This window comes from Cydia pomonella, chromosome 19 (assembly GCF_033807575.1).
Source record: "Cydia pomonella isolate Wapato2018A chromosome 19, ilCydPomo1, whole genome shotgun sequence".
In the NCBI taxonomy this organism is placed as follows: Eukaryota; Metazoa; Arthropoda; class Insecta; order Lepidoptera; family Tortricidae; genus Cydia; species Cydia pomonella.
In genome coordinates, this window is record NC_084721.1 from 4,097,388 (window position 1) to 4,123,211 (window position 25,824).

The 25,824-nt window shown below is 41.2% G+C and overlaps 1 protein-coding gene across 1 annotated transcript in view; it reads right to left on the minus strand.

Annotated features, from left to right (window-relative positions):
- LOC133528651 (ubiquitin carboxyl-terminal hydrolase puf) overlaps window positions 1–25,824 on the minus strand; it is a 60,202-nt gene that overhangs the window by 13,130 nt on the left and 21,248 nt on the right. Inside the window, exons 21-45 of the mRNA XM_061866106.1 lie at window positions 25,019–25,147; window positions 24,365–24,544; window positions 23,229–23,556; window positions 23,016–23,140; window positions 22,564–22,683; window positions 19,697–19,819; window positions 18,776–18,919; window positions 17,941–18,052; window positions 16,869–17,083; window positions 15,534–15,702; window positions 14,778–15,004; window positions 13,126–13,329; window positions 12,536–12,708; window positions 11,382–11,548; window positions 10,904–10,997; window positions 9,678–9,855; window positions 9,066–9,206; window positions 8,329–8,480; window positions 7,376–7,502; window positions 6,565–6,675; window positions 5,501–5,577; window positions 5,319–5,427; window positions 2,452–2,610; window positions 958–1,164; window positions 298–444 (exon numbers count right to left, since the gene is read on the minus strand). Of these exons, the coding sequence (XP_061722090.1) occupies window positions 298–444; window positions 958–1,164; window positions 2,452–2,610; window positions 5,319–5,427; window positions 5,501–5,577; window positions 6,565–6,675; window positions 7,376–7,502; window positions 8,329–8,480; window positions 9,066–9,206; window positions 9,678–9,855; window positions 10,904–10,997; window positions 11,382–11,548; window positions 12,536–12,708; window positions 13,126–13,329; window positions 14,778–15,004; window positions 15,534–15,702; window positions 16,869–17,083; window positions 17,941–18,052; window positions 18,776–18,919; window positions 19,697–19,819; window positions 22,564–22,683; window positions 23,016–23,140; window positions 23,229–23,556; window positions 24,365–24,544; window positions 25,019–25,147 (3,918 nt within the window). The remainder of the gene's footprint in view (window positions 1–297; window positions 445–957; window positions 1,165–2,451; window positions 2,611–5,318; window positions 5,428–5,500; window positions 5,578–6,564; window positions 6,676–7,375; window positions 7,503–8,328; window positions 8,481–9,065; window positions 9,207–9,677; window positions 9,856–10,903; window positions 10,998–11,381; window positions 11,549–12,535; window positions 12,709–13,125; window positions 13,330–14,777; window positions 15,005–15,533; window positions 15,703–16,868; window positions 17,084–17,940; window positions 18,053–18,775; window positions 18,920–19,696; window positions 19,820–22,563; window positions 22,684–23,015; window positions 23,141–23,228; window positions 23,557–24,364; window positions 24,545–25,018; window positions 25,148–25,824) is intronic.

Genomic DNA, 25,824 nt, shown 5'->3' on the forward strand with positions numbered 1-25,824 from the left:
AATATAGTTTTAAGGTGTCCGAGGAAAAATACGCTTTCACGCATGGAAGACCATGTTGATGATCTTCTGCACAAGCGGCTCGTTCCAGCGTGGGCCTTCAACAAGCAGTCTGCGTGTTAATCTACAGAGAAACCTGAGGGTAGACTGTCTAGACGCAGTACCACGAAGTGCTTGACGATAGCCTCGAAGATCATGCTGATGTTCTTCTGCATTAGCGCGTTTCAGCATAGGTCTTCATCAGGCAGTCTGCTTGTAGCTCTATAGGGAATCCACGGGATAGACTGACTAGACCAGTACCTCGGAGTGCTTGGCGATGGCCTGGAAGATCATGCTGACGATCTTCTGCGCGAGCGGCTCGTTCCAGCGGCACAGCGCGAACACTAGCGCGCGCGTCTGCTGCAGGCTCAGGCAGTCGCGCGTCTGCTGGTAGATGAACGGGAAACCCTGGGGAAAGAAGAAAACAGATCAGACATTTTGACTGACAGAGACAGAGATAAACTCGTTACCTAAGTAAATCCTTCGGTATACTGACATAGTCATGGAATTAGAATTTATTATGTGGAATAAACAAAAACTAAAGAAAGATGTACAAGTTTACAAATATAAATTATTTATTTTCTGTATCGATGCAAATAAATAATTTCTGATTCTGATTCTGCCAGAATACAGGGAATGAAGATGGTGACATAAAATTTGTTGTACAGTGCACTCGATTCACAATTGAGCATGTAAATACAGTCTATCATGTCATGCAATCAAAGGAATAATTAAAATTATAATAAATAATAAAATAAAATTACAATTCATTAAATCATTCAAGCTGAATAAATGAAAATAAATATATCTATTATATCTGACCCTGAAAATATACCGTGCAGTCGACATTAATCAAAAGGTTTTCATAATGTATTGTTATTTTAAACCTTACCTCTGACAAATGTTGTATATATATTGTACCTTAGCATGAAGCAGCGCCTTAGCATCAGCCTCTTGCAACGCTAAATGCCCGCTGGCGTCCCTCGACCGCTCCACAAGACCCGCCACTAGCGCCACCATTTTGTCTAGAGCGCCCGGTCGTAACTTATCGCCTGCGCTTTCTGTGTTCCCACTGCCGCTACCGCTTCCACTTCCGCTGCCACCCGCTTCTTCCGATGGTGATTCCACCTGAGACAAATATAACGTTGAGTAAGCAAATCATGTAATCGACACGGTCATGTAAGCGTTAAGTTGCATTCGTTTTTGACACTGCAAGTCGTTGATCCTTTTCCTTGAATACTAGAAGGCAACTAACCACTGATTCTTTTAAGTAATAACAACTCTTGGGTATAGAGATATATCACAGCACCATTAACAAAAAAGTTAAGATGGCGGAGCCGACACTAACTACGAAATGTATTCCTTTTTAGTACTTAACCGGTTAAAAATATGGATATTTTATCCATTCTATAATAATGGATAACATGACATGCTGGCGATGGCGTTAAATAAATAAATAAAATATTTATAGGACATTATTACACAAATTGACTAAGTCCCACAGTAAGCTCAATAAGGCTTGTGTTGAGGGTACTTAGACAACGATATATATAATATTTAAAATGTATAAATACTTAAATACATAGAAAACACCCATGACTCAGGAACAAATATCCATGCTCATCACACGAACAAATGCTCTTACCAGGATTTGAACCCGGGACCATCAGCTTCGTAGGCAGGGTCACTACCCACTAGGCCAAACCGGTCGTCGTTCCCCATCTATATCAAATACAGTATTACATCGTTACTCTCCGTGGCGGTGTTCTCAGGTAGAACTTGACCATGCCGGCGATGGCGTTGATCCACAGCATGAACTTGCCCTCCTCCTCGCCAATCTTGCTGCACACGTACTGTCGGCTACAGCAGTACATCGTCTCTCACCGTGGCGGTGTTCTGGCCCAGGTAGAAGCTGAGCATGCTGGCGATGGCGTTGATCCGCAGCATAAACTTGCCCTCATCCTCCCCATCTTTCTGCACTCGTGCTGTCGGCTACAGCAGTATATCGTCAATCACCGTGGCGGTGTTCTGGCCCAGGTAAAAGCTGAGCATGCTGGCGATGGCGTTGATCCGCAGCATGAACTTGCCCTCCTCCTCACCCATCTTGCTGCACTCTTGCTGTCGGTTACATCAGTATATCGTCACTCACCGTGGCGGTGTTCTGGCCCAGGTAGAAGCTGACCATGCTGGCGATGGCGTTGATCCGCAGCATGAACTTGCCCTCCTCCTCACCCATCTTGCTGCACTCTTGCTGTCGGCTACATCAATATATCGTCACTCACCGTGGCGGTGTTCTGGCCCAGGTAGAAGCTAACCATGCTGGCGATGGCATTGATCCGCAGCATGAACTTGCCCTCCTCCTCACCCATCTTGCTGCACTCTTGCTGTCGGCTACATCAATATATCGTCACTCACCGTTGCGGTGTTCTGGCCCAGGTAGAAGCTGACCATGCTGGCGATGGCGTTGATCCGCAGCATGAACTTGCCCTCCTCCTCGCCCATCTTGCTGAACTCGTACAGCAGGCTGAAGTACTCGGTGAGGTGCCGCAGGTGAGATCGCGCTCCGTTCTCCATCTAACAAGCACGCAGTGTTCAACATTTTGAATGCGTTTTCAGTATTTGCGGTAGTTTATTTTTATGGTAAAGTCTAGTTTACATGAATGTTTTGAAGAGTAAGCGCAAGTACTAACAGGAAGACTCATTACTGAACATCGATGGACCTTATATCTTGACAATAAGGGTCACAAATTGTCAGTTTACTCTGTTAAAGCCCTACAGCGGAATAAGTATGATTTTATGACGCATCCTTTGCTTTATTAGATGGGTGGATCAACTTTTTCGTGTCACTCGTTGCCATGGTTACGGTTTTTTTCCCTGGGGTTGTCCAAGGGAAAAAAAAACCTCTTGAAATCCTGATTTTATGGTATTTTAGGTTGTGGTATTTTGGTAGTGAGCATGTTAGTAAATCGTCATACAATTACAACATCACTTCGAACAAACTGTGCGAATATTGTCCCTTGGAGAACGGGACAGGATAACAACACAAAAAAGTTGATTCGCCCAGATATTCGCTGACTGTTATTATTTAATTTTGATCACAGTATTCCGATTTTAGACTCGTGCGCGATAATGCAATCTCTATCACTAAGTAAAAATTACATTTGCTTAGGGGTTGGGAATAATTTGGCAATTAACTTCACTCATACCAGTAAATTAAAAAATAAAATACCGCCAATACTTGTTGCAAACAAACAGCTCAAATTACAACACAAATATTATAAGTTTATTGCCAATTGTCACTACAACATTAGTGGTTATTACTTTTGAATAAGACACACGATCAGTGTGCAAGGTCTTGCAGCGAACTCACTCGCACTTAACAAGTATGAGTGAGAGATAATTTAGAGATTCAGCTGCTCAACCCAGTGACAATCAATATGCAATACACTTACAACGGCAACATCGTGGGCAACACGTCCCGTGCCCCAATTAATGTTCACTTTCAGCGCGGGCAAGTTCAACCGCGGTAGCTTCCGATTCCGCCACTGACGTCACAACAAAATAAAAAAAAGGTTGAAAATGGAAGCCTTAAGGCGCACACGCTAATATAACACTTATGATTTAGTCGGTAAGGTAGCTTTTACACGGAACGGCTTGACACACGAGTGCGTGCCTACACGGTTGCTTGTATTTGTGCATGCGACATCAGGGATGCGTTTACACTTTTTATCTACCTATAGATTAATGGCAATGTATAACAGTTATACAGCCTGTATAACAGTTAAACAGTCTGTATAACAGTTAAACAGCCTGTATAACAGTTATACAACCTGTATAACTGAAGCATAGTATGTTTTTAAGTTTATAATACAAAATTTTCTATTTTTAATTTGAACCTTGTTGAATAGTAAATTGGGATGAATTTCATTTGTTTGAGAAAGCAATGAAATAAAAGAAATGCTACTTTATTTCATTTATGGAAGGTTCTAATTAGATTGAAACGGAGTGTATATTAAAATGCAGATTGGGCATTACGAGTTTATTGTAACACTATTTGTATAACAAAATCAAAATTTGTGCTGGTCAAAGATGTGCTGAAATAATAACGTGTAATGTAACTAGAAAATCCCATCACTTCAACATGAAATAGCACAGACATTTCTCATGAGCTTACATCGTTATCGCGGGAGCCAAAACAAGTCTGTCAAAGAACACGTGTAACATAATGTCTGTTTTGTATAAGCGGAATATTCTGCCTACACATTCTAAACCTCTTGAAGTTTTCGTTGGAAGAGGTCAACAAAACTCGTATTTCACTATGAATAATAAGTCGCTAATGTATTTAATTTCAATATCTATGAATAATAAGTCGCTAATGTATTTAATTTCAATATCAGTAATTACTTGTTAAAGTATTTTATTTTCATTTTCGTAATTGATAACCAAAATTTTATCTAAATTTTCTACTGCTACATTTTGAATTAATAGGTACATATGCTACATATAAACGTTTCTTGATGGGATTGTCACTTCTGTTATTGCTTATTTGTCATAATATTCCAGTGTCAAATCGTTGTTGCTCCCGCGATAAAAATGTATGTATGGAAGGTGGAGGTAAGGAATGAAATCTCCATATACCAAAAAGTGTCTGTCAAAAAACCTTAAATAGTTGGCGCTACAATACCTAAAATACTTGAAAAAAAAAAAAACAAATCATAGGCAGCCAAGGTTCTTAGCTACTCTAGCGCTACTCTAGAGATTTAGAACTATTATTTATAGCTGACAGCTGGACACTTTTGCAACAGTTCTACCATAAGAGATTTCATTCCGTTTAATTCCACACTCCATAGATGTATGCTCATGAGAATGTGGTCATGTCAAAATGACAAACGATTTAAGATTCTGTTTTTTACGCAATAAACATATCACAGACCGGCGGGGTGTTAACTAAACGAAAATAAGCTTATCGTGATCATAATTCAGTTACAATATATTCTGGGTTCAGCCATACGCGTCCTACAATTTCACCCAAAAAAATAGAAAATCCATAGAAAATAATATTACAACACTAAATCGTGACTTACCGTGCCCGCGACAGTTTAGACCACCGACAAAAGTACTTATGTATTACAAATAAAACAAAAACACATATATAGCTTCCAAGGTTTCAGGAGAAGAACAACAAATGAAATGACATGAATACAAATAATCACTTTGCCGTTTTTCCTCTGATCTCGTAAGAGTGTTACTAGCCAAAGATTATTAATGAATATAGGACTCACCAGTGACAATAACATTCTTATAAACCTAGTAACACAACTCGCTTCACCAAACTTGCTGTTATCCTCGCCTTCCTCCATACCTTGCAGGTATAAGGCACAATGACTAGATCTGAAACAAGCCAAAATAGACGTTAGGATCTTGTGTATAAGGATGAACGTAATATAGATGGAGATATAGTTACCTGAGCCTTTGTATTACGTGCATACATAGCCTCTGAAACATTTGACGGACCATCTGGTTCGGGCATTTTATTAGCACCTGAAAAGAAAATTAAAATATAGTTAACGTAACCGATATTTTGTTCAATATTGAATAGAATCCTATGAATCAACATATACGGCGAGAACTTTAATATTAGTAGGCTCCACTGGTAATAAACGATCATAATAACTGGAGCCAGGCACATACGCCAGTAATAACTAGATACACTCATGTAAGTCATGTGTATGTATGTAGATATAGCTACCACTGAGTGTACCCTGTTCCAGTGCACAAGAAGCTGAAACACTATCGCAAGTATATGCACTTCATTCGTTTTCGTGTTATATTTGACCTAAGTGTTTATGCCTACGCGAAAAGTGGTCTATGCTGACCGTAGCAGAGCCCGAGCGAGGTAACGTTAAGTCGAACCTTATTCAACGACCTTGCTAATTATAGATTTAATTTGTTGTTGTTAAAATTCAAAATTGTATTCTGTAAGTAGGCCTCATGGGCTGAAAGGGCTTGTGAAAGCACAAGTCAATACAACATTTACAATGACATCATATAGTAAGATGAAATAAGATTTTTGGTACAAGCTTTTATCGCTGACTGTACTTTTCTTTCACAGGCAACTAATACCAATCGAGACAATTCTAACAAGCAACACATTTCGGTTGCGTTGTTACATCACAGAGTTCCTATGGCCACCTCCTGTCTCCATCATAAGATCAGCTCGATGGTACCATAATATTGCATTGTCACCTGACTTCCGCTTCATCGGAAACCAGGAAGGGGGTCAAATTTAATTTTCAAGATTAGACCCGTACAAACATACATAGTTACATTGCAAGTGTGTAAAATACATAGCAACATTATATAATTAAATACAACAGTCAATACCTGGTTAAATTTACATAAATAATTACTATAATATAATCAAATAACAGAGTTGCATAGTATCATGATTAATAACACATGAAAATTTGGAGATGTAAAAGGCCCTCAACGTCAGAGTAGAGGACTACAGACGAGATTAGTTAGTACCTGCATAGGCCACCACGTGTCGTCCGCCATGTGGCCGAGGAACCACTCGGAGGCGGCCGCCGACGCGTTGAACTGCTTCGTCACCAGCTCCACCCACGACACCATCGTAGGCTGACATACAGACACACGTTGTTAGCCATTATTTATTCTCATCAGCACACGGATTTATACTGGGTGATATTGGGGTCGTGACCCCGAATTTCAAAAATGTTTTAAGATGGACTGACCATAAAATCGCGAAAAAAATGAAGACACCTTGAGGGTCTGAGGTAATTTTTTTCATGATTTTCATATCGGTCCCATGGGAAACCTTGTTCAGTGTGACTATCTTAATACATTTTTGACTCAAAAATCACCCAGTCTAGAATCCGGTTCCTTTTTTTGCTAATCAAAATTGACCCTTATCACCGGGCTATACAGAAGATCATAAGATACTAAAAACTGTTTGAAAGAGAGAATCAAACCAGAGGACTATGTCTTACTCGCACTAGTTACAGTAGTAATATATATATATAAAGCCGGCAGATGACCGAACGAGATGCTCTTATGGAACTTTCAGTAGGAGTAGCAGAGAAAGCGCTTTAATTGTTTGTCCTTGACAGTCTCATGTTTTATTTCCACCGTAAATTTTAGTATGACTTATGGTGGGCAACAAATAAGCCTACCAAATTACGTAGGTGGTTTTTGGTATGTTATCAGGAATGTTAAAACGTGTTTTTAATTTGTCGCATTGCGTATGTTCTGTCCCTTACGGGTGTACGCATATGGCACATCTAGTTGATCCTACCATCTATGTGAGATTGTGTGTTACCTTCTCCTTCGCGTGTATGAACGTCTCGATGAAGAAGGACGTGGAGAGCCGGGCCGCGACCTCCGTGACCTCTGGCCGTAGCGTCATTAGCGACTGCGGCACTGAACTGCACATCTGACCCATGAACCTGACAGAACACGATTAAATCAATTTTATATTCTGCGTAGTAAACGCACAGAGTTTGAGATAGAGATGGATTGTCCAAGAAAACTTTGTAGCCACAGTAAATTTAGTGCCATCTTTCGACACGTGATTAAAACTTTTAGAACGCCATTTGACTATGATCCTTATTCTTTCACAGATATGTGTTAAATTTGTTAATATCAAAAAGTGGCGCCATGTAATAGATCAAAGGCCAAAGGTATAACATTTAGGTTTACCCCGGTAAGATGGCACCACTTTTTGATATTTAACAAATTTAACACAATCAGTGAAAGAATGAGGATCAAAGTCAAATGGCGTTCTAAAAGTTTTAATGATGTGTCGAAAGATGGCAGTAAAATTACATAGCTTTTTTCTCTTTGGTAAATGTAAAGTGTGACGCGATATCGATCTAATAATCAAGCTTAAAGGGTAACTCAATTCAGGCGGACATGCTCGTATACCAGTCTTAAAAGAGTAACACTATCTCGTCAGACCCACTCCCCAGAAAATAATATTATAGACGTAACGCACATATCAACCGCAGTCACTTTTGTTTTTTTGATGTTGCTGTGCCTTGGAAATGCGATTTAAAAAATGGTTTTCCTTGATTTGTTCTCGCTCTCATGCAAAATATTCGTAAGTGTCAACGTCAACACCGCTCCTGAAACCGTTAAAAAGCGAGCATGCTTCTATGGATGTAGATTCAATGGTTTGGATTTACTGTTATACACATTCCTGTGTAACATTTATTATTTAAAAAAAACACTTAGAATGTGAGCAATGTATCTTTGTATATCAGGAAAACGTACGTGAAATACGCGTGCTGGAATATGTTCTTGTCGTGCAGGAAGTGCATGTTGTCGTCCCATATCCACTTGAGCAAGTCGGGGGGTAGCCTCACGCTGGGCGTCGAGTCGCTTCGCCGCTCCACCGCCTGCGGAGACTCGCCCGCTGTCGACGACTGTCACAAACAATAATGATAATGTATTCAAGCTGAAAGTAACAGTATTTCTAACACAATAAGACAGAACTGAGCAACAAATGGCTGGAAGAAATCGTTTGGAGGCGTCGCCAGTTTATAAAACAATACAGTCATCAGACGAAGCCGTCTAGATAGGGCAATTGTGCGGGGTGCGAGGGGCGGGTCGCGTGCACCCGAGCTGTATACATCGCCATCGTTAGTAGCTCGGTACTACTTACAGGGCTGCCCATATTGTGTTATCCAGCCTTTGGGCAATTGTGTAAAACTCTGTGACAACCCTACTGTATTCTTGTGCGGTGTCGACATTTACGCAAACATCAAAGGCTTTAGTCCACTGTTACTTTTTACATTATGGCGTTGCGGCACAAAGTAAATTCACCCATATATCGGCTAAATCGGTAGATATTTTGAAATCTTTGACCCGGCTTTAGCCGTGCAACAATAAAACGAAAGAACATTCTATAATCAACACTCTCATCCGTTCAGCATTCTACGAAGCATTGTAACAAAGTGCTAATCAAACCAAAATGAACTGTACGAACATTGTAACAGAGTTCTAAATACCTGCGCCTCCTCCTGCGGGCCGCATTCGGACCCACGCTGGCTCCGCGGCGGACTCAGCTCGTAGAACAACATGTACGCGCTGTTCGTCTTCTCGAATGAGAAGTCCATGAATTTGTCCGTCACTGAGTCGTAGGTTTTACTCTGAAATGAAAATACAGAATTAGGGAAATTGCTCCGAAGTTAAATCCGTTATCGATATTTTCACATATCCAAGATGGTGGTGATACGGGACCAAGATGAGCGGTCATGAACTTGTACAGGATATCGATACAGGAGTAAATTTCATTTTGAATGTTTCTGGAGATGTGGATCTTTGTTGTATGATTTTGGATTAGTGGCTATGATTTCTTAAAACCAAGTTCAAGATATCGAAAGAAAAGGATCTCCATTTTTAATTTTTTTTTAAGAAATAAATAATAAAAAAAACGTTAATTTCTTATAGACGGCTAGGAGTTCTGTTTGTTTGAAAGGACACAGAATCTGATGAGGTGATTATACGCATACCAATAGCGGTTTATGTATGTTTTATGATAATTCGTGAATTTTCTTTCGGAAAGTGACGTTTGTTGATTTGGTATTACTGATGAAGAGCAAATAAAGTGGTTAGGTTACCGTCATCTCCCCGCCGAAGCACTCGGCGGCGATGTGCGCCGGGTCGAAGGGCTTGACCTCGGCGTCGTTGAAGAGCAGCCAGCGGTCGTGGTGCGCGTGCTGCCGGTCGCGGATGAACGAGTAGTAGTGCCCGCCGTCGGCGGTACCCGTGTGGACTGTTACGCCTATTAGCTCGTACCTGGTAAACAATAAGTGGAGTCAGATATATTGGTAAAATAAGTGGGTGTTTACACGATGTAACATGAGGAGACCGAAAGATTTTAACACTGTATTCCTGATCACATTAAGAGACTAAAATGTCGTATAAACTTTTCTTGATTTCGCCTAGTTTCAGAGTTAATAGCAATTTAAAAAAAAACATCTATTTATTGTAACTTAGTGCAAATCGACTTTTTGATGGCGATGACGGCATTATGGGGCGAAGTCTAAATCAAAGAGTAAAGTAAATGTCTAAATATCCTTATTGATAGTTAGAACTGACACGCATCTGACATAGTTATATCACTAAAAGTTATCTATTCACCATAAATATACCCAGCCCGCAGCTTTGAATATTACCCAGTACATCGTTTTTGACATCTCATTCGTATGCTTTGCCTCCTTTTTTTCTGTCACTAACGTTGTATGTAATGTGGATCAGGGTATGGCCTCTCAGAAATATCGAAGCCGCTCTGCGTCACGCTTATAAAAGACAACCTGAACGATGCCAGCCACTCGATTTAAGCCAAAGTATTTATGCAAATGCCTGTAAGAGATTGCTTTTACGCGATAAGACCGCCTGTCGTTACCTCTATCCAATTGTCTTTGTTTATGTTTGTGTACATGTGTTGTAAACTGTGTGTGACGTACAATATAGAGTGTATTGTATTGTATTATAGGCCGCGGACTGGACGCATGCGACCGGCGATGCGGCAAGCGGAGCCGCTGTCGTCCAAAACAGATTCATTGACGTCTATAGTGTCCAGTCTGTAGCCTTAATCTCTGGAGAACATTTCATAAACATTTTCTATCTTTTCATAATACATTATGCTGTACACAACGTACGGCGTCAACCGAATGCTAAGGCCTACGTGATGGAATGCTGAAAACAGTGGAAAAATTAAGGCTTGTAGGCGCGTTGCAGTGTGGCGTGGTCTATAATATCCATGATTGTTTCCATCTAATTTAGGTTTAAAATTCATCGTAAATTCCTTAAATGAATCGCAGAAGCAAATTTATTAACTTACTCGTGATGTTCTTCTGTGTCCAAGTTATCTTCAGACTCTGTGCTTGGACTACTGTCACCTTCCTTTTTCGTGTCCGCAGATTTCCTTTTCTCTTCTGAAAATGTAATAAGAATTACCTAAAAAAATTACTAGTGGCTGTGAGCTGTAATCGTTCCTGAGGTTCGCCATTTTGAGAATTTTCCGTAAACTGAATCGACAAGAAAAATTTATTTAACTTGAACCTGCTCACAAAATTTCATGAAAATTGGTTGAGAAATGAGACCTGTAAAGGAGAACATCCGGACATACGAAAGCATTTTTTTCCAAGTTGAAACGCAGACCTTCGCTAACGCTCGGTCGATAAAGGATTTCATGTGGTTCTAAATACACACTTCGAATTCAGATACAATCTTAAAGCACTATAAATTTAATGGAATTTTTTTACACGATTCAGAACCCTTTAACCATGGAACAAGATCACAACTTTTCAGAGTCTTACCTTGATACTGTGCCGGCATGAGATGTTTCTCGACGTATCCGGACATGTCCAGCCGCATGGGGAACGAGAAGTGAGTGTTGACCTTCTCTTTCAGCATGGTCAGCATGTTGAACGTGTACCGCATCGTGTTGAAGCAGAGGATGCGGGGGAGTTTCTTGAAGCACGCTCTGTAACAAATCATGCAATGTTTTGACGACTGGTCTGTCCTAGACCCTGTCTGTGAAGCCGATGGTCCTGGGTTCGAATCCCGGTCAGAGCATTTGAGTGATGAGCACAGATATTTTTTCCTGAGTCAAGGATGTTTTCTATGTAAATACATAAATAAGTATTTGTATATTATACAACGTGTCTCTACCCTCTGGACATAGATGAATAGGACGTGTCGATTAGGGTATTTCTAATCTATGTCCAAAGTCTATATCTCGTTGTCTGAGTACCCACAACATAAGCCTTCCAAGCTTACCGTGGGACTTAGTCAATTTGTGTAAGAATGTGGCTATATATTTTTTTGTTTTATGCAATATTGGAATATCCAGCCTTAAACCTTCAGGCTGTGATACGTGGCGACCAACCAAACTTTTGATGGTCCGATGTCACCCACACCTTGGTTGGGGCGCGATACAATCTGTTGGGAACCCACTTACTACGCAGTGTAATAGGCGCTTTAGACAAAAAGTGAAGGTATTTCACAAGTCTTCTTGGCGCCCAATAGACGTAATACTGATTAGAAAAAATATAAAAACAGGGTCAAAGGTTATGTGTAGTATTTTGTACGTTGTCCAATTAACGTTCATCTGACCCGTTGAGATTGGAAGATATCACAGTGAATATAAAAAGGCGAAGATGTAGTGACAAACATTGAGAATATATGTTGAGATGATTTGGACACGTGGGAAGAATGAGTGAAAGTAGGGTAACAAAGAGTATATAAGGGAGGTGGAATGGGTGGACCTCGACGGACTTTCCCTCATCAAATTGGGGATATCCTGAAGAAAGGCCAGGTCAAGAGTACCCTAAACCGGCGAGCGTGTATGAGGAATGGTATGAAACTGAAGGAAGCGAAAGAAGGCCTCCAGGCCTCGTCGAAGGTTAGGACACATGTTATGCATGTTGGGTGCCACACTGAATGTTGGAACATAACACTAAAGACTGACCGTTTCTCAGCGCGCACTTTGGCCGCGCACTGCGAGCACGTGTAGCAGTTGTCTCCCTCCAGCGTGTCCTTGACCGTGACCTCGTCGAGGCTCTGGTGCAGGTTCCGCATGTCGGCTACTTGGCAACGCACGGTGTAGAACTCTTCTAGAGTCCGGGACACGTGTGGACAGTCCTGCGTAAAAGTAAGAAATGTCAATAAGCGGATGAACACGCCTCGTAGTTTGGAGCCAATCAAGGGTAAGGCGAAAAACTATTAAATTAAAAAAAAAAGTGACATAAAATTCAATAATAGGAGTAAAAAAGTTGACCAATATACTAGTTACAATATATTTATCAAACTTTTTTTCGTTAGTGTTTGAACTATGGAAAGTTGTATTTATCTGCTGCTAAGAATTAATAATCATAAAATGTTGGTTGTTAGTTCTTTGGTGTTGTAATCCTTCATTTCACTAACGGCATATAATCCACTTCATTAACATACGACATTTTAGTTACTTTTAAAATTCAAGAATTTGTAACCTTGTAGGTCACGAATTCTGATACAGCCAAAATAAAACCGCAATTTCTTACAAATATGACAGTAACTCACCAATGAAACAACATTATTGCTCAGCACGCCACAGAACAGAGTCTTCACCAGCTTCTTCAGCTCCGGCGTCATCTCCTCCAACTTGGAGACGAGGTCGATGAAGAACTCCGCCATGTCCTTTTGCTCCCCTGTGTTTAAAGGCTGGTGGTCCATTTGGTACACCTTGCAGAAGCTGCGGGGGTTGTAGGCTTTTCGTTCACTCTCCTGTTGAAGAAAATACAGTACGGTCTCGTGAAAATTATCACCTTTAACCTTTTAACCGCTTAGGATTTTTCATCGAGCGTGCTCGTGTCACCGCCGGTACGAAGTTACACGAAGTTTAGTCTTTTATCAGACTGCGGCGAAATGAGCTGGATATTGTATGTTATATATATCAAACTACGGTGGTTAAAAGGTAAGTTATTGACTTGTTCTGACGCATCAAGCCGGGTACAACTGTAGAACAGATTATTGAAAAAATATTTTAATATTTAAATGTTTATAACTACCTCAAAACTGCATTGTTTATTGTACAATCGCCCTCGAATAGGGAAATTGTTTTAGACAACGAGAAATTTAACAATCTATGCCAGTGAAAGCAAATAGCTCGAAAGCCAACTCACCCGGTCTCTGCACGACGAATCGCTTTGTCGGTACCGACACTCTTCATTGGCGAGCTGATGCTGTAGTGGCTCAGGTGAGGGTTTCGAGCACACAAATCGACAGTTTTTAGGTATTTTTTATTTTTCACGACGTACGAGCTTGCGTATACGGCCACGAGCAGCCCTCGAAAAAAATCTACCTTCCACTGGCTTTTATAAATGTCAAAAAATATTCGAAAAGTACCCTACCTACTGTCTAATTAATGTGTTCCATTTTACGATATAGAAATGAAATGTCTCAAAAAAATAACAAATAAAACTAAACTAGATATGGTGTCCGGAATTGGAAACGTATAAATAACACGATGGTTTTTTAAACAATTACCCAAGAGAACGTAACCATGGCAACGAGTTAAAAAGTTGATCCATCATAAACACATTTATTAATACAATGTTGCACGTGGTTATTGCACAGTTCACAAAGCATACTACGCTCACCATGAGGTAGGCGAACATCCTCTGCATCTCGTGCAGCGTGGCGCCGTGGCGGCTGTGCGCGGGGTCGGCGCGCAGCACGGCGGCGCGCGCCTGCGGCATCATGTACAGGTGCTGCATGCACGACGCCATGTAGCATGTGGCCCCGAGGTTCGTCAGCCCCACGTAGCCGCACTCCGAGCGGGACTCCTTACCATGAGGTAGGCGAACATCCTCTGCATCTCGTGCAGCGTGGCGCCGTGGCGGCTGTGCGCGGGGTCGGCGCGCAGCACGGCGGCGCGCGCCTGCGGCATCATGTACAGGTGCTGCATGCACGACGCCATGTAGCACGTGGCCCCGAGGTTCGTCAGCCCCACGTAGCCGCACTCCGAGCGGGACTCCTTACCATGAGGTAGGCGAACATCCTCTGCATCTCGTGCAGCGTGGCGCCGTGGCGGCTGTGCGCGGGGTCGGCGCGCAGCACGGCGGCGCGCGCCTGCGGCATCATGTACAGGTGCTGCATGCACGACGCCATGTAGCACGTGGCCCCGAGGTTCGTCAGCCCCACGTAGCCGCACTCCGAGCGGGACTCCTTACCATGAGGTAGGCGAACATCCTCTGCATCTCGTGCAGCGTGGCGCCGTGGCGGCTGTGCGCGGGGTCGGCGCGCAGCACGGCGGCGCGCGCCTGCGGCATCATGTACAGGTGCTGCATGCACGACGCCATGTAGCACGTGGCCCCGAGGTTCGTCAGCCCCACGTAGCCGCACTCCGAGCGGGACTCCTCCGCCGGCCAGTAGTCCCAAGGGTACGACGATTGGGGACCTGGAAAATGCTCATACATATAGATGCCGCTCAATGGTAAGGTAATTTCAACACTTGTTATCAGAGCCCGAAATTTTCGCGGCGATACGAAAGACGACCGTCGCAATCTAGATTTTTATCGATATCGATAGTTGTGTAATAGGAGAAAAAAACGGTCCACCAAAAAAAAAAAAGAATGAATAAAAAATATTGTATAGAAACAAACACAATATTACTTCTTCGAAATCCTCGTCAGTACACACAGCAAGATAATGAAGGTTGAAAGTCGGAAATCTAACCAGCTTAAACCATTTGCGCCCACACCCACTTTTGGGAACCTACCATTTTTTTTAAAGCTGTTAATTAAAGATACAATAGAAAATCGAATCAAACGCCGTAACCCAGGTGTTCCCAAGTTGGTACAATGGGCGCCAATGGGTTAATGTGTCAATTGCCGATTCAATGTCGATAAGTGTGGGAGTGTGTTCTACGAGTTATAAGGCAGTATAGATAAGAAATGCATTGAAAAATGCCTGCTTAAATAACTGACCTGGTTTATGATGGTCCATTAACTTGTTATGCAGCACCATGTAGTTGTCGGGCGCGCCGCGGACCAGCTCGACCAGCAAGTCGTAGGCCGCGGAGCGAGACTTCTGCGACTTGCACTTCGGCAGGTTGCGGTGCTCCGGGTTGGGCACGTCGAACAGAAACGAGAACACCTACCGACAAAATTGTGTGTTAAATGTTTTGATAATTGTTGGACTTGTATTATGGATGCCTGTGTTTGTTAAATAGGGCTCTGGCACTCTGCTTTCAGTTGGATGCGGTTGGATTATGGATATTTTAAATGGAACACTTAGGAAAGCAACCCGATCCCGAGCTGTTAAGCCAGTATAAATACACCGAGTTTTTTTTTTATTTGCGTTAATTTCGAGGGTGCACTACTGAGCTTAAATTAAGTAACTTTCTCAAAGACACCGATATTCTAATTAACTCCATTTCGGAGATAATCAATCATTAATTTTTATCTTATAAGGCCCTTACGAGCGTGTACACTTGCCTTAGGGCCTGTTTACTTATTGATTAGTGTTTAGTGCGAGTTCATACATTTGCTACTAAACGTAAGTACTATCTCGGACGATCGACGTTCGAAATGACATTGATATGTCACAGGTTTCAATTGTTTGGTTGAGTTAAATGTAATGCCCGTGTTACAACAACGCTATATGCAACATTTAGTTACTTTTTATAAAAATAAAAATAGTAAAAAAAAACAAAAAAATTTTTTTTTTTGAAAATTAACTATGCCATTTAGTTTCTGTAAACGTACTTACCGATACCCCGAAGTTAACGAAATTCAATAAAAACACGGTGTATATGGGCTTAGGAGTCTGTCGCTTACTAATTTAATGACAGAATTTACATATTTTGTTACTATTTCTAACGTCCTAGTACCCTGCTCGGAAGTCTTGAATCGCAACGGATGGACAAATGTGTAAGTAGACTGAGTTGACCATAGAGACAGTCATCGGGCGCGCACGGCTCGGTTCGCTTCTCTATCAAGTCCCGTTTCTCAAGGGACGAACAAATTACGGTATCATTCGGCACGAGGGTCCGTTGAAAACGCTTCTAGATCAAAAATAGTAGTATGTTCTTACCATTTCTAACGTCCTAGTACCCTGCTCGGAAGTCTTGAATCGCAACGGATGCTTGAGCAAATGTGTAAGTAGACTGAGTTGACCATAGAGACAGTCATCGGGCGCGCACGGCTCGGTTCGCTTCTCTATCAAGTCCCGTTTCTCAAGGGACGAACAAATTACGGTATCATTCGGCACGAGGGTCCGTTGAAAACGCTTCTAGATCAAAAATAGTAGTATGTTCTTACCATTTCTAACGTCCTAGTACCCTGCTCGGAAGTCTTGAATCGCAACGGATGCTTGAGCAAATGTGTAAGTAGACTGAGTTGGCCATAGAGACCGTCGTCGGGCGTGCACGGCTCGGTGCGCTTCTCAATGATCTCCCGTTTCTCGAGGGACACGCGGATCTGCTCGCACAGCTCGTTCAAGTCTGGCGCGCCGCTGTCTTCTGATGTTGCGCCTTCTGGAAAGAAGTTACGCTTAGGGATTGGTTCTCCCGGATATAAGAGCGCAGAGCGCAGGCAGACAAAAAAAATAGGTTAACCTTTTTTTTTTCTACAAACGTGGGACACAGAAAAATCAATCCTGTTTTGATTTAAATTTTAATGGCATACACTGAGTATGGTGGGTATGACGAGGTTAAGGCGTTAAAAAATAAATCTAGAGTAAATTTGCCCCCAATAACAAATGATGTTGAAAATGGATTTTTAAGATAAAGAATGTAAGGTAATATGTAATATGTTTGCATTCAATTTTGATTTGAGAACCGCTATTTGGTTTATGAGGGCAGAAATAGAGTCTACGCTTTGTACTTGGCAGTGACAACACACATGAGCTCCCACATTGGTAGTGATAGTGCATACATATCCCATAGGAGCGCCATACTTGACGTATCACTTGGCATGATAACTTACCATGCTCGGACTCTATGTAATCTTCTCTATGTAAGATATCTTGTCAAATTAAATAAATAAAAGAATACTATAGGGCATTATTACACAAATTTACTAAATCCCACAGTAAACTTAATAAGGCTTGTGTAGTGGGTACTTAGACAACGATAAAATATAATATATAAATATTTATAAATACTTCAATACACCGAAAACACCCATGATTCAGGAACAAATAGCCGTGCGCATCACTCATCACACAAATAAATGCCCTTACCAGGATTTGAAGCCGGGACTATTGGCTTCATATGCAGGGTCACTACCCACTACTTAGACTTAAATTACATAACATGTTTAATAAAATAAGTCATCTTCTGTTGAGTTCTATCATTAAGAAGATAGGTAAGAAAAAGTACAGTCAGTATACCTTTGAAAAAGTCCTCAGGGAGCCCGTCGATCAGCCTGCACACCAACCAGAAGTAGTCACGACACGCCGGCCCGTACGGCTCCTTGCCTTCTTCTGCGTGATGATGAACCACCTACGAAAAGTAAGGACATGCTTGTAGAATACTTTGCATAATGAAGGCGAAACCGATTAAAGTGGGTATCATGAAATAAGTAGAAGTTATTGACTTATTATTTATAAAAAAAAATAGCGAGGTATAATCACAGAATAAATAAGAGTACTACCGTACAGAAATGACACTTCCTACAAGACCGAAGTTTGACAGCATTTCAGGGACGAATGATTCTGACCCTTTCTAATGTATGGCACTATCCCTTTCGGCTATTTAGTCGTGCACGCATAGGGACGTCAAGTTGTGGCAACCCTAATAATTGCTCGGAGCAATGCTGAGCCGAATGAAGCCGAGAATAACCGAAAGGAGGAGTGTCGCCCCACTGGTATCATTTCCTTTTGTAATCGCTCTGGCTGTGGAATGTGTACCTTGACGACGTTTTATTAAAACACCACAATTTAACCTGTCGCGTGCAGTATTTCCGGACCGATACGACCTTCAAGAAAAGAGCGTATTCCCATCTTAACGGCAACTTACAACCCCTCTGGTGTTGGGTGTCCATGGGCGGAGGTAATCACTTACCATCAGGTGATCAGTCAGCTTGTTTGCCTCTTATTCCATAAAAACGGGTTTCTCAAAACACAGGTAAACCTGAGCGCAAGTGACACCGCAGGAGTTTCATTGCAAGCGTCTTTATGTGTCGGATTGTTTGAGTGAAATTGTTAAATAATAAAATGTAATTACATCGACATGTTGTTGTTGGTGCTGGTGTCGCATGTCGGCGGCGCGGGGCAGATGCTCGAGCAGCAGCTGCAGCAGCGGCGCCAGGACCGCCACCTCCCCGCGCGAGCAGAGCCGGTACAGAGCGCTGCCGGCTTCGCGGCGAACCTGCGCACATTATATTCAACCATTTTATAAAAACCATTCCATTCAGAAGACCTGGCACGAATGGAATGAATGAGTGAATGAAAATATCGCATGAATCAATAAAATGGTGGTTTTGTCTGTATAACGATACAGGTGTCACTCATACAATGAAAGTTACGTTAATATAAGGTTGATCGATAAGTGTAAATGGCTCCGTTTATTATTCTAGTTTTCCGTCTATTTAAATCAAGCATTTTTCTATTGCTTGCTGCTTAAATTTTGCACTTTGCTATATTTGCTTATTTAGTTCTAGACACGCGGTAGCGTGTTCAGCCAAGTAAAAAAAAAGGAACTGGCGACGCAGCCGTGTGTAATATTACACGAACCATTTCCAGCTACTTTTGACCCCTTCACAACTTAAGTTTCTCTTTTCAAAAATTTGGTTTGTTGGTAAATACTAGCCAAGTCAAATCTTTTATAATTTCAGGATTTTCTACACAGCACAGAACTTGGCACCCATATACATCTCAATTCTTTTGTAGGAGAGTCAACGACACACATTCTTAATATTGAACTTGGCTCTCATTTTACATTTATGTTTTTTTGGGATTTGCATTTAAAAGACCGTGATAACCCTGATATAGGATACAGTTGTCTAATTCAACACCCCACATCACATAACATTAAAAAAGCAAAATTTATACTCGTTACACGTCAAGCCGGCAATATTTGTCGTCCTCTAAACGCGAAACTCATAGACAATCAGTTACGATTTTGGAGCCTGTAAATACAACTCACGGCCGGGTCGGCGTCGTCGAGCAGCAGGCGCGGCGCGGCGCGGCGCAGCGACCAGGCCAGCGACACCGCGTCGCCGCCGCCGCGCGCCCACCACACGCACATGCGCATTGCATGCTGGACAACCTGGGGAACACTACTTTCTATAACTGCTACATAATGAAAGGCATTAAAATACGAGTGTGGGTTTAAAAAACGAACGGGGTGAGTTTCTTAAAAGGACCACACGAGTGTTTTCATGCCTAATTGCAGTTACATACACTATTTGTTTAGTCGTATGGCATATTTTACAAAATAGGCAATTACATAGATACCATTTTACAGTTTTATCGCAAAATAATAAAACGGGTCCAAAAGAATACAAATACAGAGTTATAGGTCAACATTTATACACTATTTTATCTACACACATATTATAAACTTTCTATGATATATTCACTAATCTCATAAATATTACAGCCAACATTGAGGCATCATTGCTCTCTGATGGAGCTCACGGATATGGATATCTTTATCGATCCTGACCCTGACGCGATCCCTCCATTTTTAGCTAGACTGTTTATCGAAAGATTATGAATGTATAAAAGTGGGAGTTGAAATCGATTACATCCATACATATAATCCATACATTTACAATATTTCGTTAAAAACAGCTAACTATACCGCATGCTGGAAAACATCTAAGGTTACTCCAGTTCCCAAAAGTGCTTCCCGGTGCTTTTGGGTTATGCCCCGTAAGATGGCGCCACTTTTTTACTGTGGCTACAAAATTTTCTTCGACAATCTACCCCCTATTTCAAATATTCTTTGCCACTACTAACCTTACTGGCTTTGTGGACTATGTTGCAACAGCGATGGACGGCCAGCGCCAGGAAGGTGCGGCATATTTTGATTTCAAATTTGATGTTGTCGATAATGATATTTTACTCCAAAAATTCGCCACAATTAACCACTTTTTTGCTAGCTACATGCATGACCGTAGTCAGTTTGTGCGTCTAGCAGGATATGACTCACAACTTTATTTAACTCGCTCAGGAGTGAGCCAGGGAAGTACTTTAGGTCCTACACAGTTTCTAATAATGATGAATGACTTGCCGAGGGTTGGCAGACTTGTCAGTACAGTTAAATGTCTAATGAAATTAAAGACCTTGGTGTCTCGTTTGATTCTCAACTAACATTTAACCCACACATAGTCAACGTTAGTAACGAGGCTAGAAGATGTCTGGGATTCATCATTCGGCAAGCTAAACCATTTACCAATCAGCACACCATTACCATCTTGTATAACGCTTACGTGCGTAGCAAGCTGGAGACGAATGCCATCATCTGGAGCCCCCATGAGCAGCAATACGTGCTTCTATTGGAAAGAGTGCAAAAATCGTTTGTGCGATTTCTATATAAGAAAATATACGGCGTATATCCTTTCCTATATCCAACGCTCTTCATATATGGTATGGTAAACTATACATCCCTTGAAGCCCGAAGAAACATATACTTAATTAAATATTTTTTCCATATAATACGCGGTCAATTGACAAATTCCCAGCTGTTAGCACAAATACCGTTGCGCGTTCCCCGTCTATCAACGAAACAACTGCGTACTCGCCGTCGCGATCTGTTCGCCATCCCTCCTAAGCGGACGCGCGCGCTCGCCTCCTCTCCTCTACACTACGCGTTGAAATTGATAAACGACATACTGGACAGAGACAAGCAGCTTGACATTTTCTTCTCCTCAGAGACTAAATTTTTAAGTGCGTCATCTCGTTACTTAGAAAGTATTGTAACCCCTAGCTATCTAAAATATGTGACATAATGTTAATAATCGTTTGTTATTATGGTCAGTTTATATTATGATGTATTGTTTATTTTGTTAGTGTGAATTTAATTTTTACTGTGAAATAATTATGATTGGTCGAAATTTCGTTTGGATTATTTGTACTGTAATATTTGTTAATATAAAAATTAAGTTATTAATGTGACATACATAATGATGACAATTTAATGTAATTTCATAATGACATAATAATATAATATGTAATTAAATATTTGACTGAATATAATATTAGAGTGTATAATCACACGAAAATACAATTACATATTAATAATAACACTATTAGCACGTAAGGTGTATCTGTAAGTGCTGGTATGTATGTATAACAACAATATGTATAACAACAATGTTTGCAGACAAATTGAAACTGTTTCTTGATATCAAATGCAATGACGATTCCGAACTTTTACAACATGATATTGACACAGTGGCCAAATGGAGTGAGGACAACCGGCTTCCATTCAATATTTCAAAGTGTAAGGTGATTACTTTCACTAGAACCAAAAACCCTATTTTAGCGACCTTATTAACACGGAGCTGCGCAGGGTACATGACATACGCGACTTAGGAATGACTATAGATACACAACTCGACTTTTGACAGCACATGAGGATGACGTTAAAAATGCCTGTAAAGCTCTGGGTTCGCCTCGCAGTTCTCGAGTACCAGAATAGCCCTAATACTTTATTACGCGTATCGTTACGATCTTTTATAGGACATTTCGGAGAGTGTGCCGAGGAATTGCACAATGTCACATTCACATTTCACCATCGGACTACCAGACAATCGGCACTTCGGGATCGCTTCATGATAGGTATTCCACAAATACGCACGAAGCGTTTCGCTTCAACATTAATAATAAACAATCATTATCCCCCTTATTCATAAACGTGTACTAGAGTTACGATGCCGCTAATAATCGTTTGCCCCTTTCCATCATACCAATACGTCGGAAAGGGACAAACGATTATTAGCGGCACCGTAACTTTAGTACACGTTTATGAATGAGGGGGTATTTGTTTAACAAAGTAATAATTACCTGCGCTCGACCCCAGAAGCCCGTTTTATAGGTAGTGGGCTCCTTTGATGTCGCCGCCTCGCACAGTATTGAAATCAGTCTTTCTGTAGTCTCCTCCACGCTCATTAATGATAATAACGACTGAAACATACATCATTATTAATCTAATCCTCAAAACGTTTAATACACAAGCGATTGTAAATATTAAAAAGCAGAAATATTCAATATTAGTTTGGTAAATGTCAAATTAAAATAAAACTTAGTAATCTAGTTTCACAAATCAACAAGACCAGCGAGTAAAAGAGAAGCCAAAATATGACTATCTCCCACTCTTGCGCTGTTAGGTACAACAATCAAGAGAAAAGGCGATACTAACATGTATGTGCCAGTATAACACACTGTAAATGGTATCATTACGGTAGCCAGAACCTTCTAGGGAAATTATTCTAAGAAATGTAATATAAAAATCATACCGGATGCAACTTAGGTGTTTGCGACGGATCCGAAGAAGGCAGCGTTCCGATCCGACACAACAGCTGCAACAACAACGCTAAGCAATCCTGTCTCCATTCACTATCGTCACTCCTTTGTAACACACCTAAAACCAAAACACATCAATTAAAATTGAAATTTATTGATTGGACAATAAAGCACAGAATTGTCTGAAACTGACAAGCACGACTCACCCGACATCATAATGTCATACAACAACCTCAGCCCGCCTTTCTTAATAAACAAATCATTCCAATTTTCCACATTAACTTTTTCCTCTTCAGTCTTCTCGCTTCCAGAAGGTTCTTTCGCGGGCGGACCATTATTGTTAGAGCTCAGCTTATCAATAATGTGTAGAGAGTACATGAGTTTCTGTGGACTGTTGGGGTCAAGTAATTCTGGTAGCTTGCTTTCTATTGGGTTCTGGAAGGCTTCTAGTAGAGTCGGGTTTAGTGGTACCGCTTGGAGTATGTCCCAGACGCGCCGAGACAAGAGTTGAGCTTTCGTGTGGGCCACTGAGTCCTAAAAATAATGGTACATATACAAGTTAATATTCAAAAGAAATAAAGATCGAATAAAACAATTATAAATTTCAATGACCTTTACATCAGTTGATCATATACCACATACCACAGATGCTTTCTATCTTATACCTTTAAACGAGCAATTCTTGTATATATATATATGTATATATATTTCTGTGATCTCGGAAACGGCTCTAACGATTTCGCTGAAATTTGGTATATGGGGGTTTTTGGGGGTATACAATCGATCTAGATTAGTCTTATGTTTGGGAAAACGCGTGTTTTCGAGTTTTAATGCGTTTTTCTTTCGACGCAGAATATGGTCGCTAATTTCGTGTTGACGACCACTGTCCGTCTGGTCCAGCAGGTTAAGACGCGGACTTCTAAACGAGTGTTACGGGTTCGAATCTCGCCCGTTGACTAAGTTTTTTTTTTTTTTTATATGTTCAAGTTTATATATAATTTTTTAATTTTTATTGTTTTAGACAAGTTTAATTTAGTAAAAAAAATGTAGTTAAGATTATCACCTATTCATCACCATATTACAATAAATAGTTATAACCGAGCAAAGCTCGGTCGCCCAGGTACTAACATTAAAGTGAGAAGGGCCAAGGGCGGAGGCACCATGTCATTTTAGCATTTGTATTCGAAAAATATTCAATAATATTTGAAATATATCTCCTATTAACCTGTGCTTGGTTAAGCGTAGATACCAAAGAAGAAGATACCAGTATATAGTTGATTTTATCCCGCTGAAATAAGGTTGAAAATAGATCAGTTAACTAGTCAACTAAGTCTATACTAACCCCATTAGCGCCGGGCTCGCGCATGCGCCCCAGCGCTTGCATGAGCGTGAACAGATGGTTGAAGTAGGCGGGGTCCAATAACAACAGAGTGGGTAGGCGGGTGCGAGCCGGTGCCGGCTGCGCCGACGGCCACTCGGCCCAGGCGGCGCGGGCGCCCACTCCCACTGACACGAACACCAGCTGCAAACAGACCGGATATTAACTCGTGTTTCCATTGGAGCAATTCACAAACCAATGGGTGTCTTATAATTTACTGAATGTTTTGTCAGACAGAAAAAGGCAGACGCTCGTATTTGTACTTTTTTGAAATTAAAAAAAAACCTGACTCCACAGTCAAACTAACTACTTTGTGGACCTTTATTAACGTGTAATTGTAACATTAAATTATAATACAAAACGAAACTACGGAGAGAGATGTGGTTGTTCAAAAAGTAAAAGTAATAGAAACATTTAACTGATTTTACCATTTAAAACTGTAAATATTAAATTACTACGATTAGTGATACGTTTTTACAGTTTTCATCATTTTTTACATACTGTCAGACGCGCATGTGCGACAAGTGTTTTTTCGTAAACATTTGCAAAAAACCTCTGCAGGAAAGTGCAGAAAATTCTAGGCTACAAATCATTGTATGCATAATGTACAACACTCACCTGATTGTCCTTAAACCCCATGTCATATAATGTCCTCTCATCGTAGTCTATCGTCAGCTCCTGCCCCTGTGTGATCATACGTAGCGGCCCGTCCGTCGACAGCGCCGTCACGCCCTCCTCGCCTTGTATCTAAATAGTAGAAATAGTGCTTTTAGTCAATTTAAAGTAAATGTTTTCAATAATATACTCAATTTCTAGTTTTAATGGACCTTTTTTACCAAGTTAATCATTAGCTTTCCTCCTATCGACACCAGAAGACACGCCGTCCCAGCTTCGTGACTTCCTAAGCAGACTTTAATATATGTGTCTATGGTAATAGATATTTAACTGCCGCTCCCATCAGCAATGATCGTGAGCATGTAGATGAATGACAAGGTACGAATGCTGTAAGCTCAGGTATGCAGGTGGTTCGGCGCCGGTCGGTTGTAGTTTCACCGTGCCGTCTTCATGCCCTAGGCAGCCTCTAAGATGACATGTTTATCTGTGGTTCGTGGTAGAATGTTCGCGATCCCATGACGCCTCCCCAAACGGCATACTGTGGGAAACGCCGGTGTGGGTTTACTTGGTAGGCTCCTCCCCCTCTTTCTCAATGGAAAAAGCCGGGAGGTGTGAGTCCCACATACCCTCCAAAATGGGCCCACCTCAGGTCAGGGGGATGACGATGCGTAACAGCATTCCCACACCGATAATATATATATATATATATATATATATATTTATATCTGTGGGAGTGTTACCTGCCGCTCCCACCAGCAGTGAACGTGGGCACGCAGATGAGCGACCAGGTCGGAGTGATGCAGGCTCAG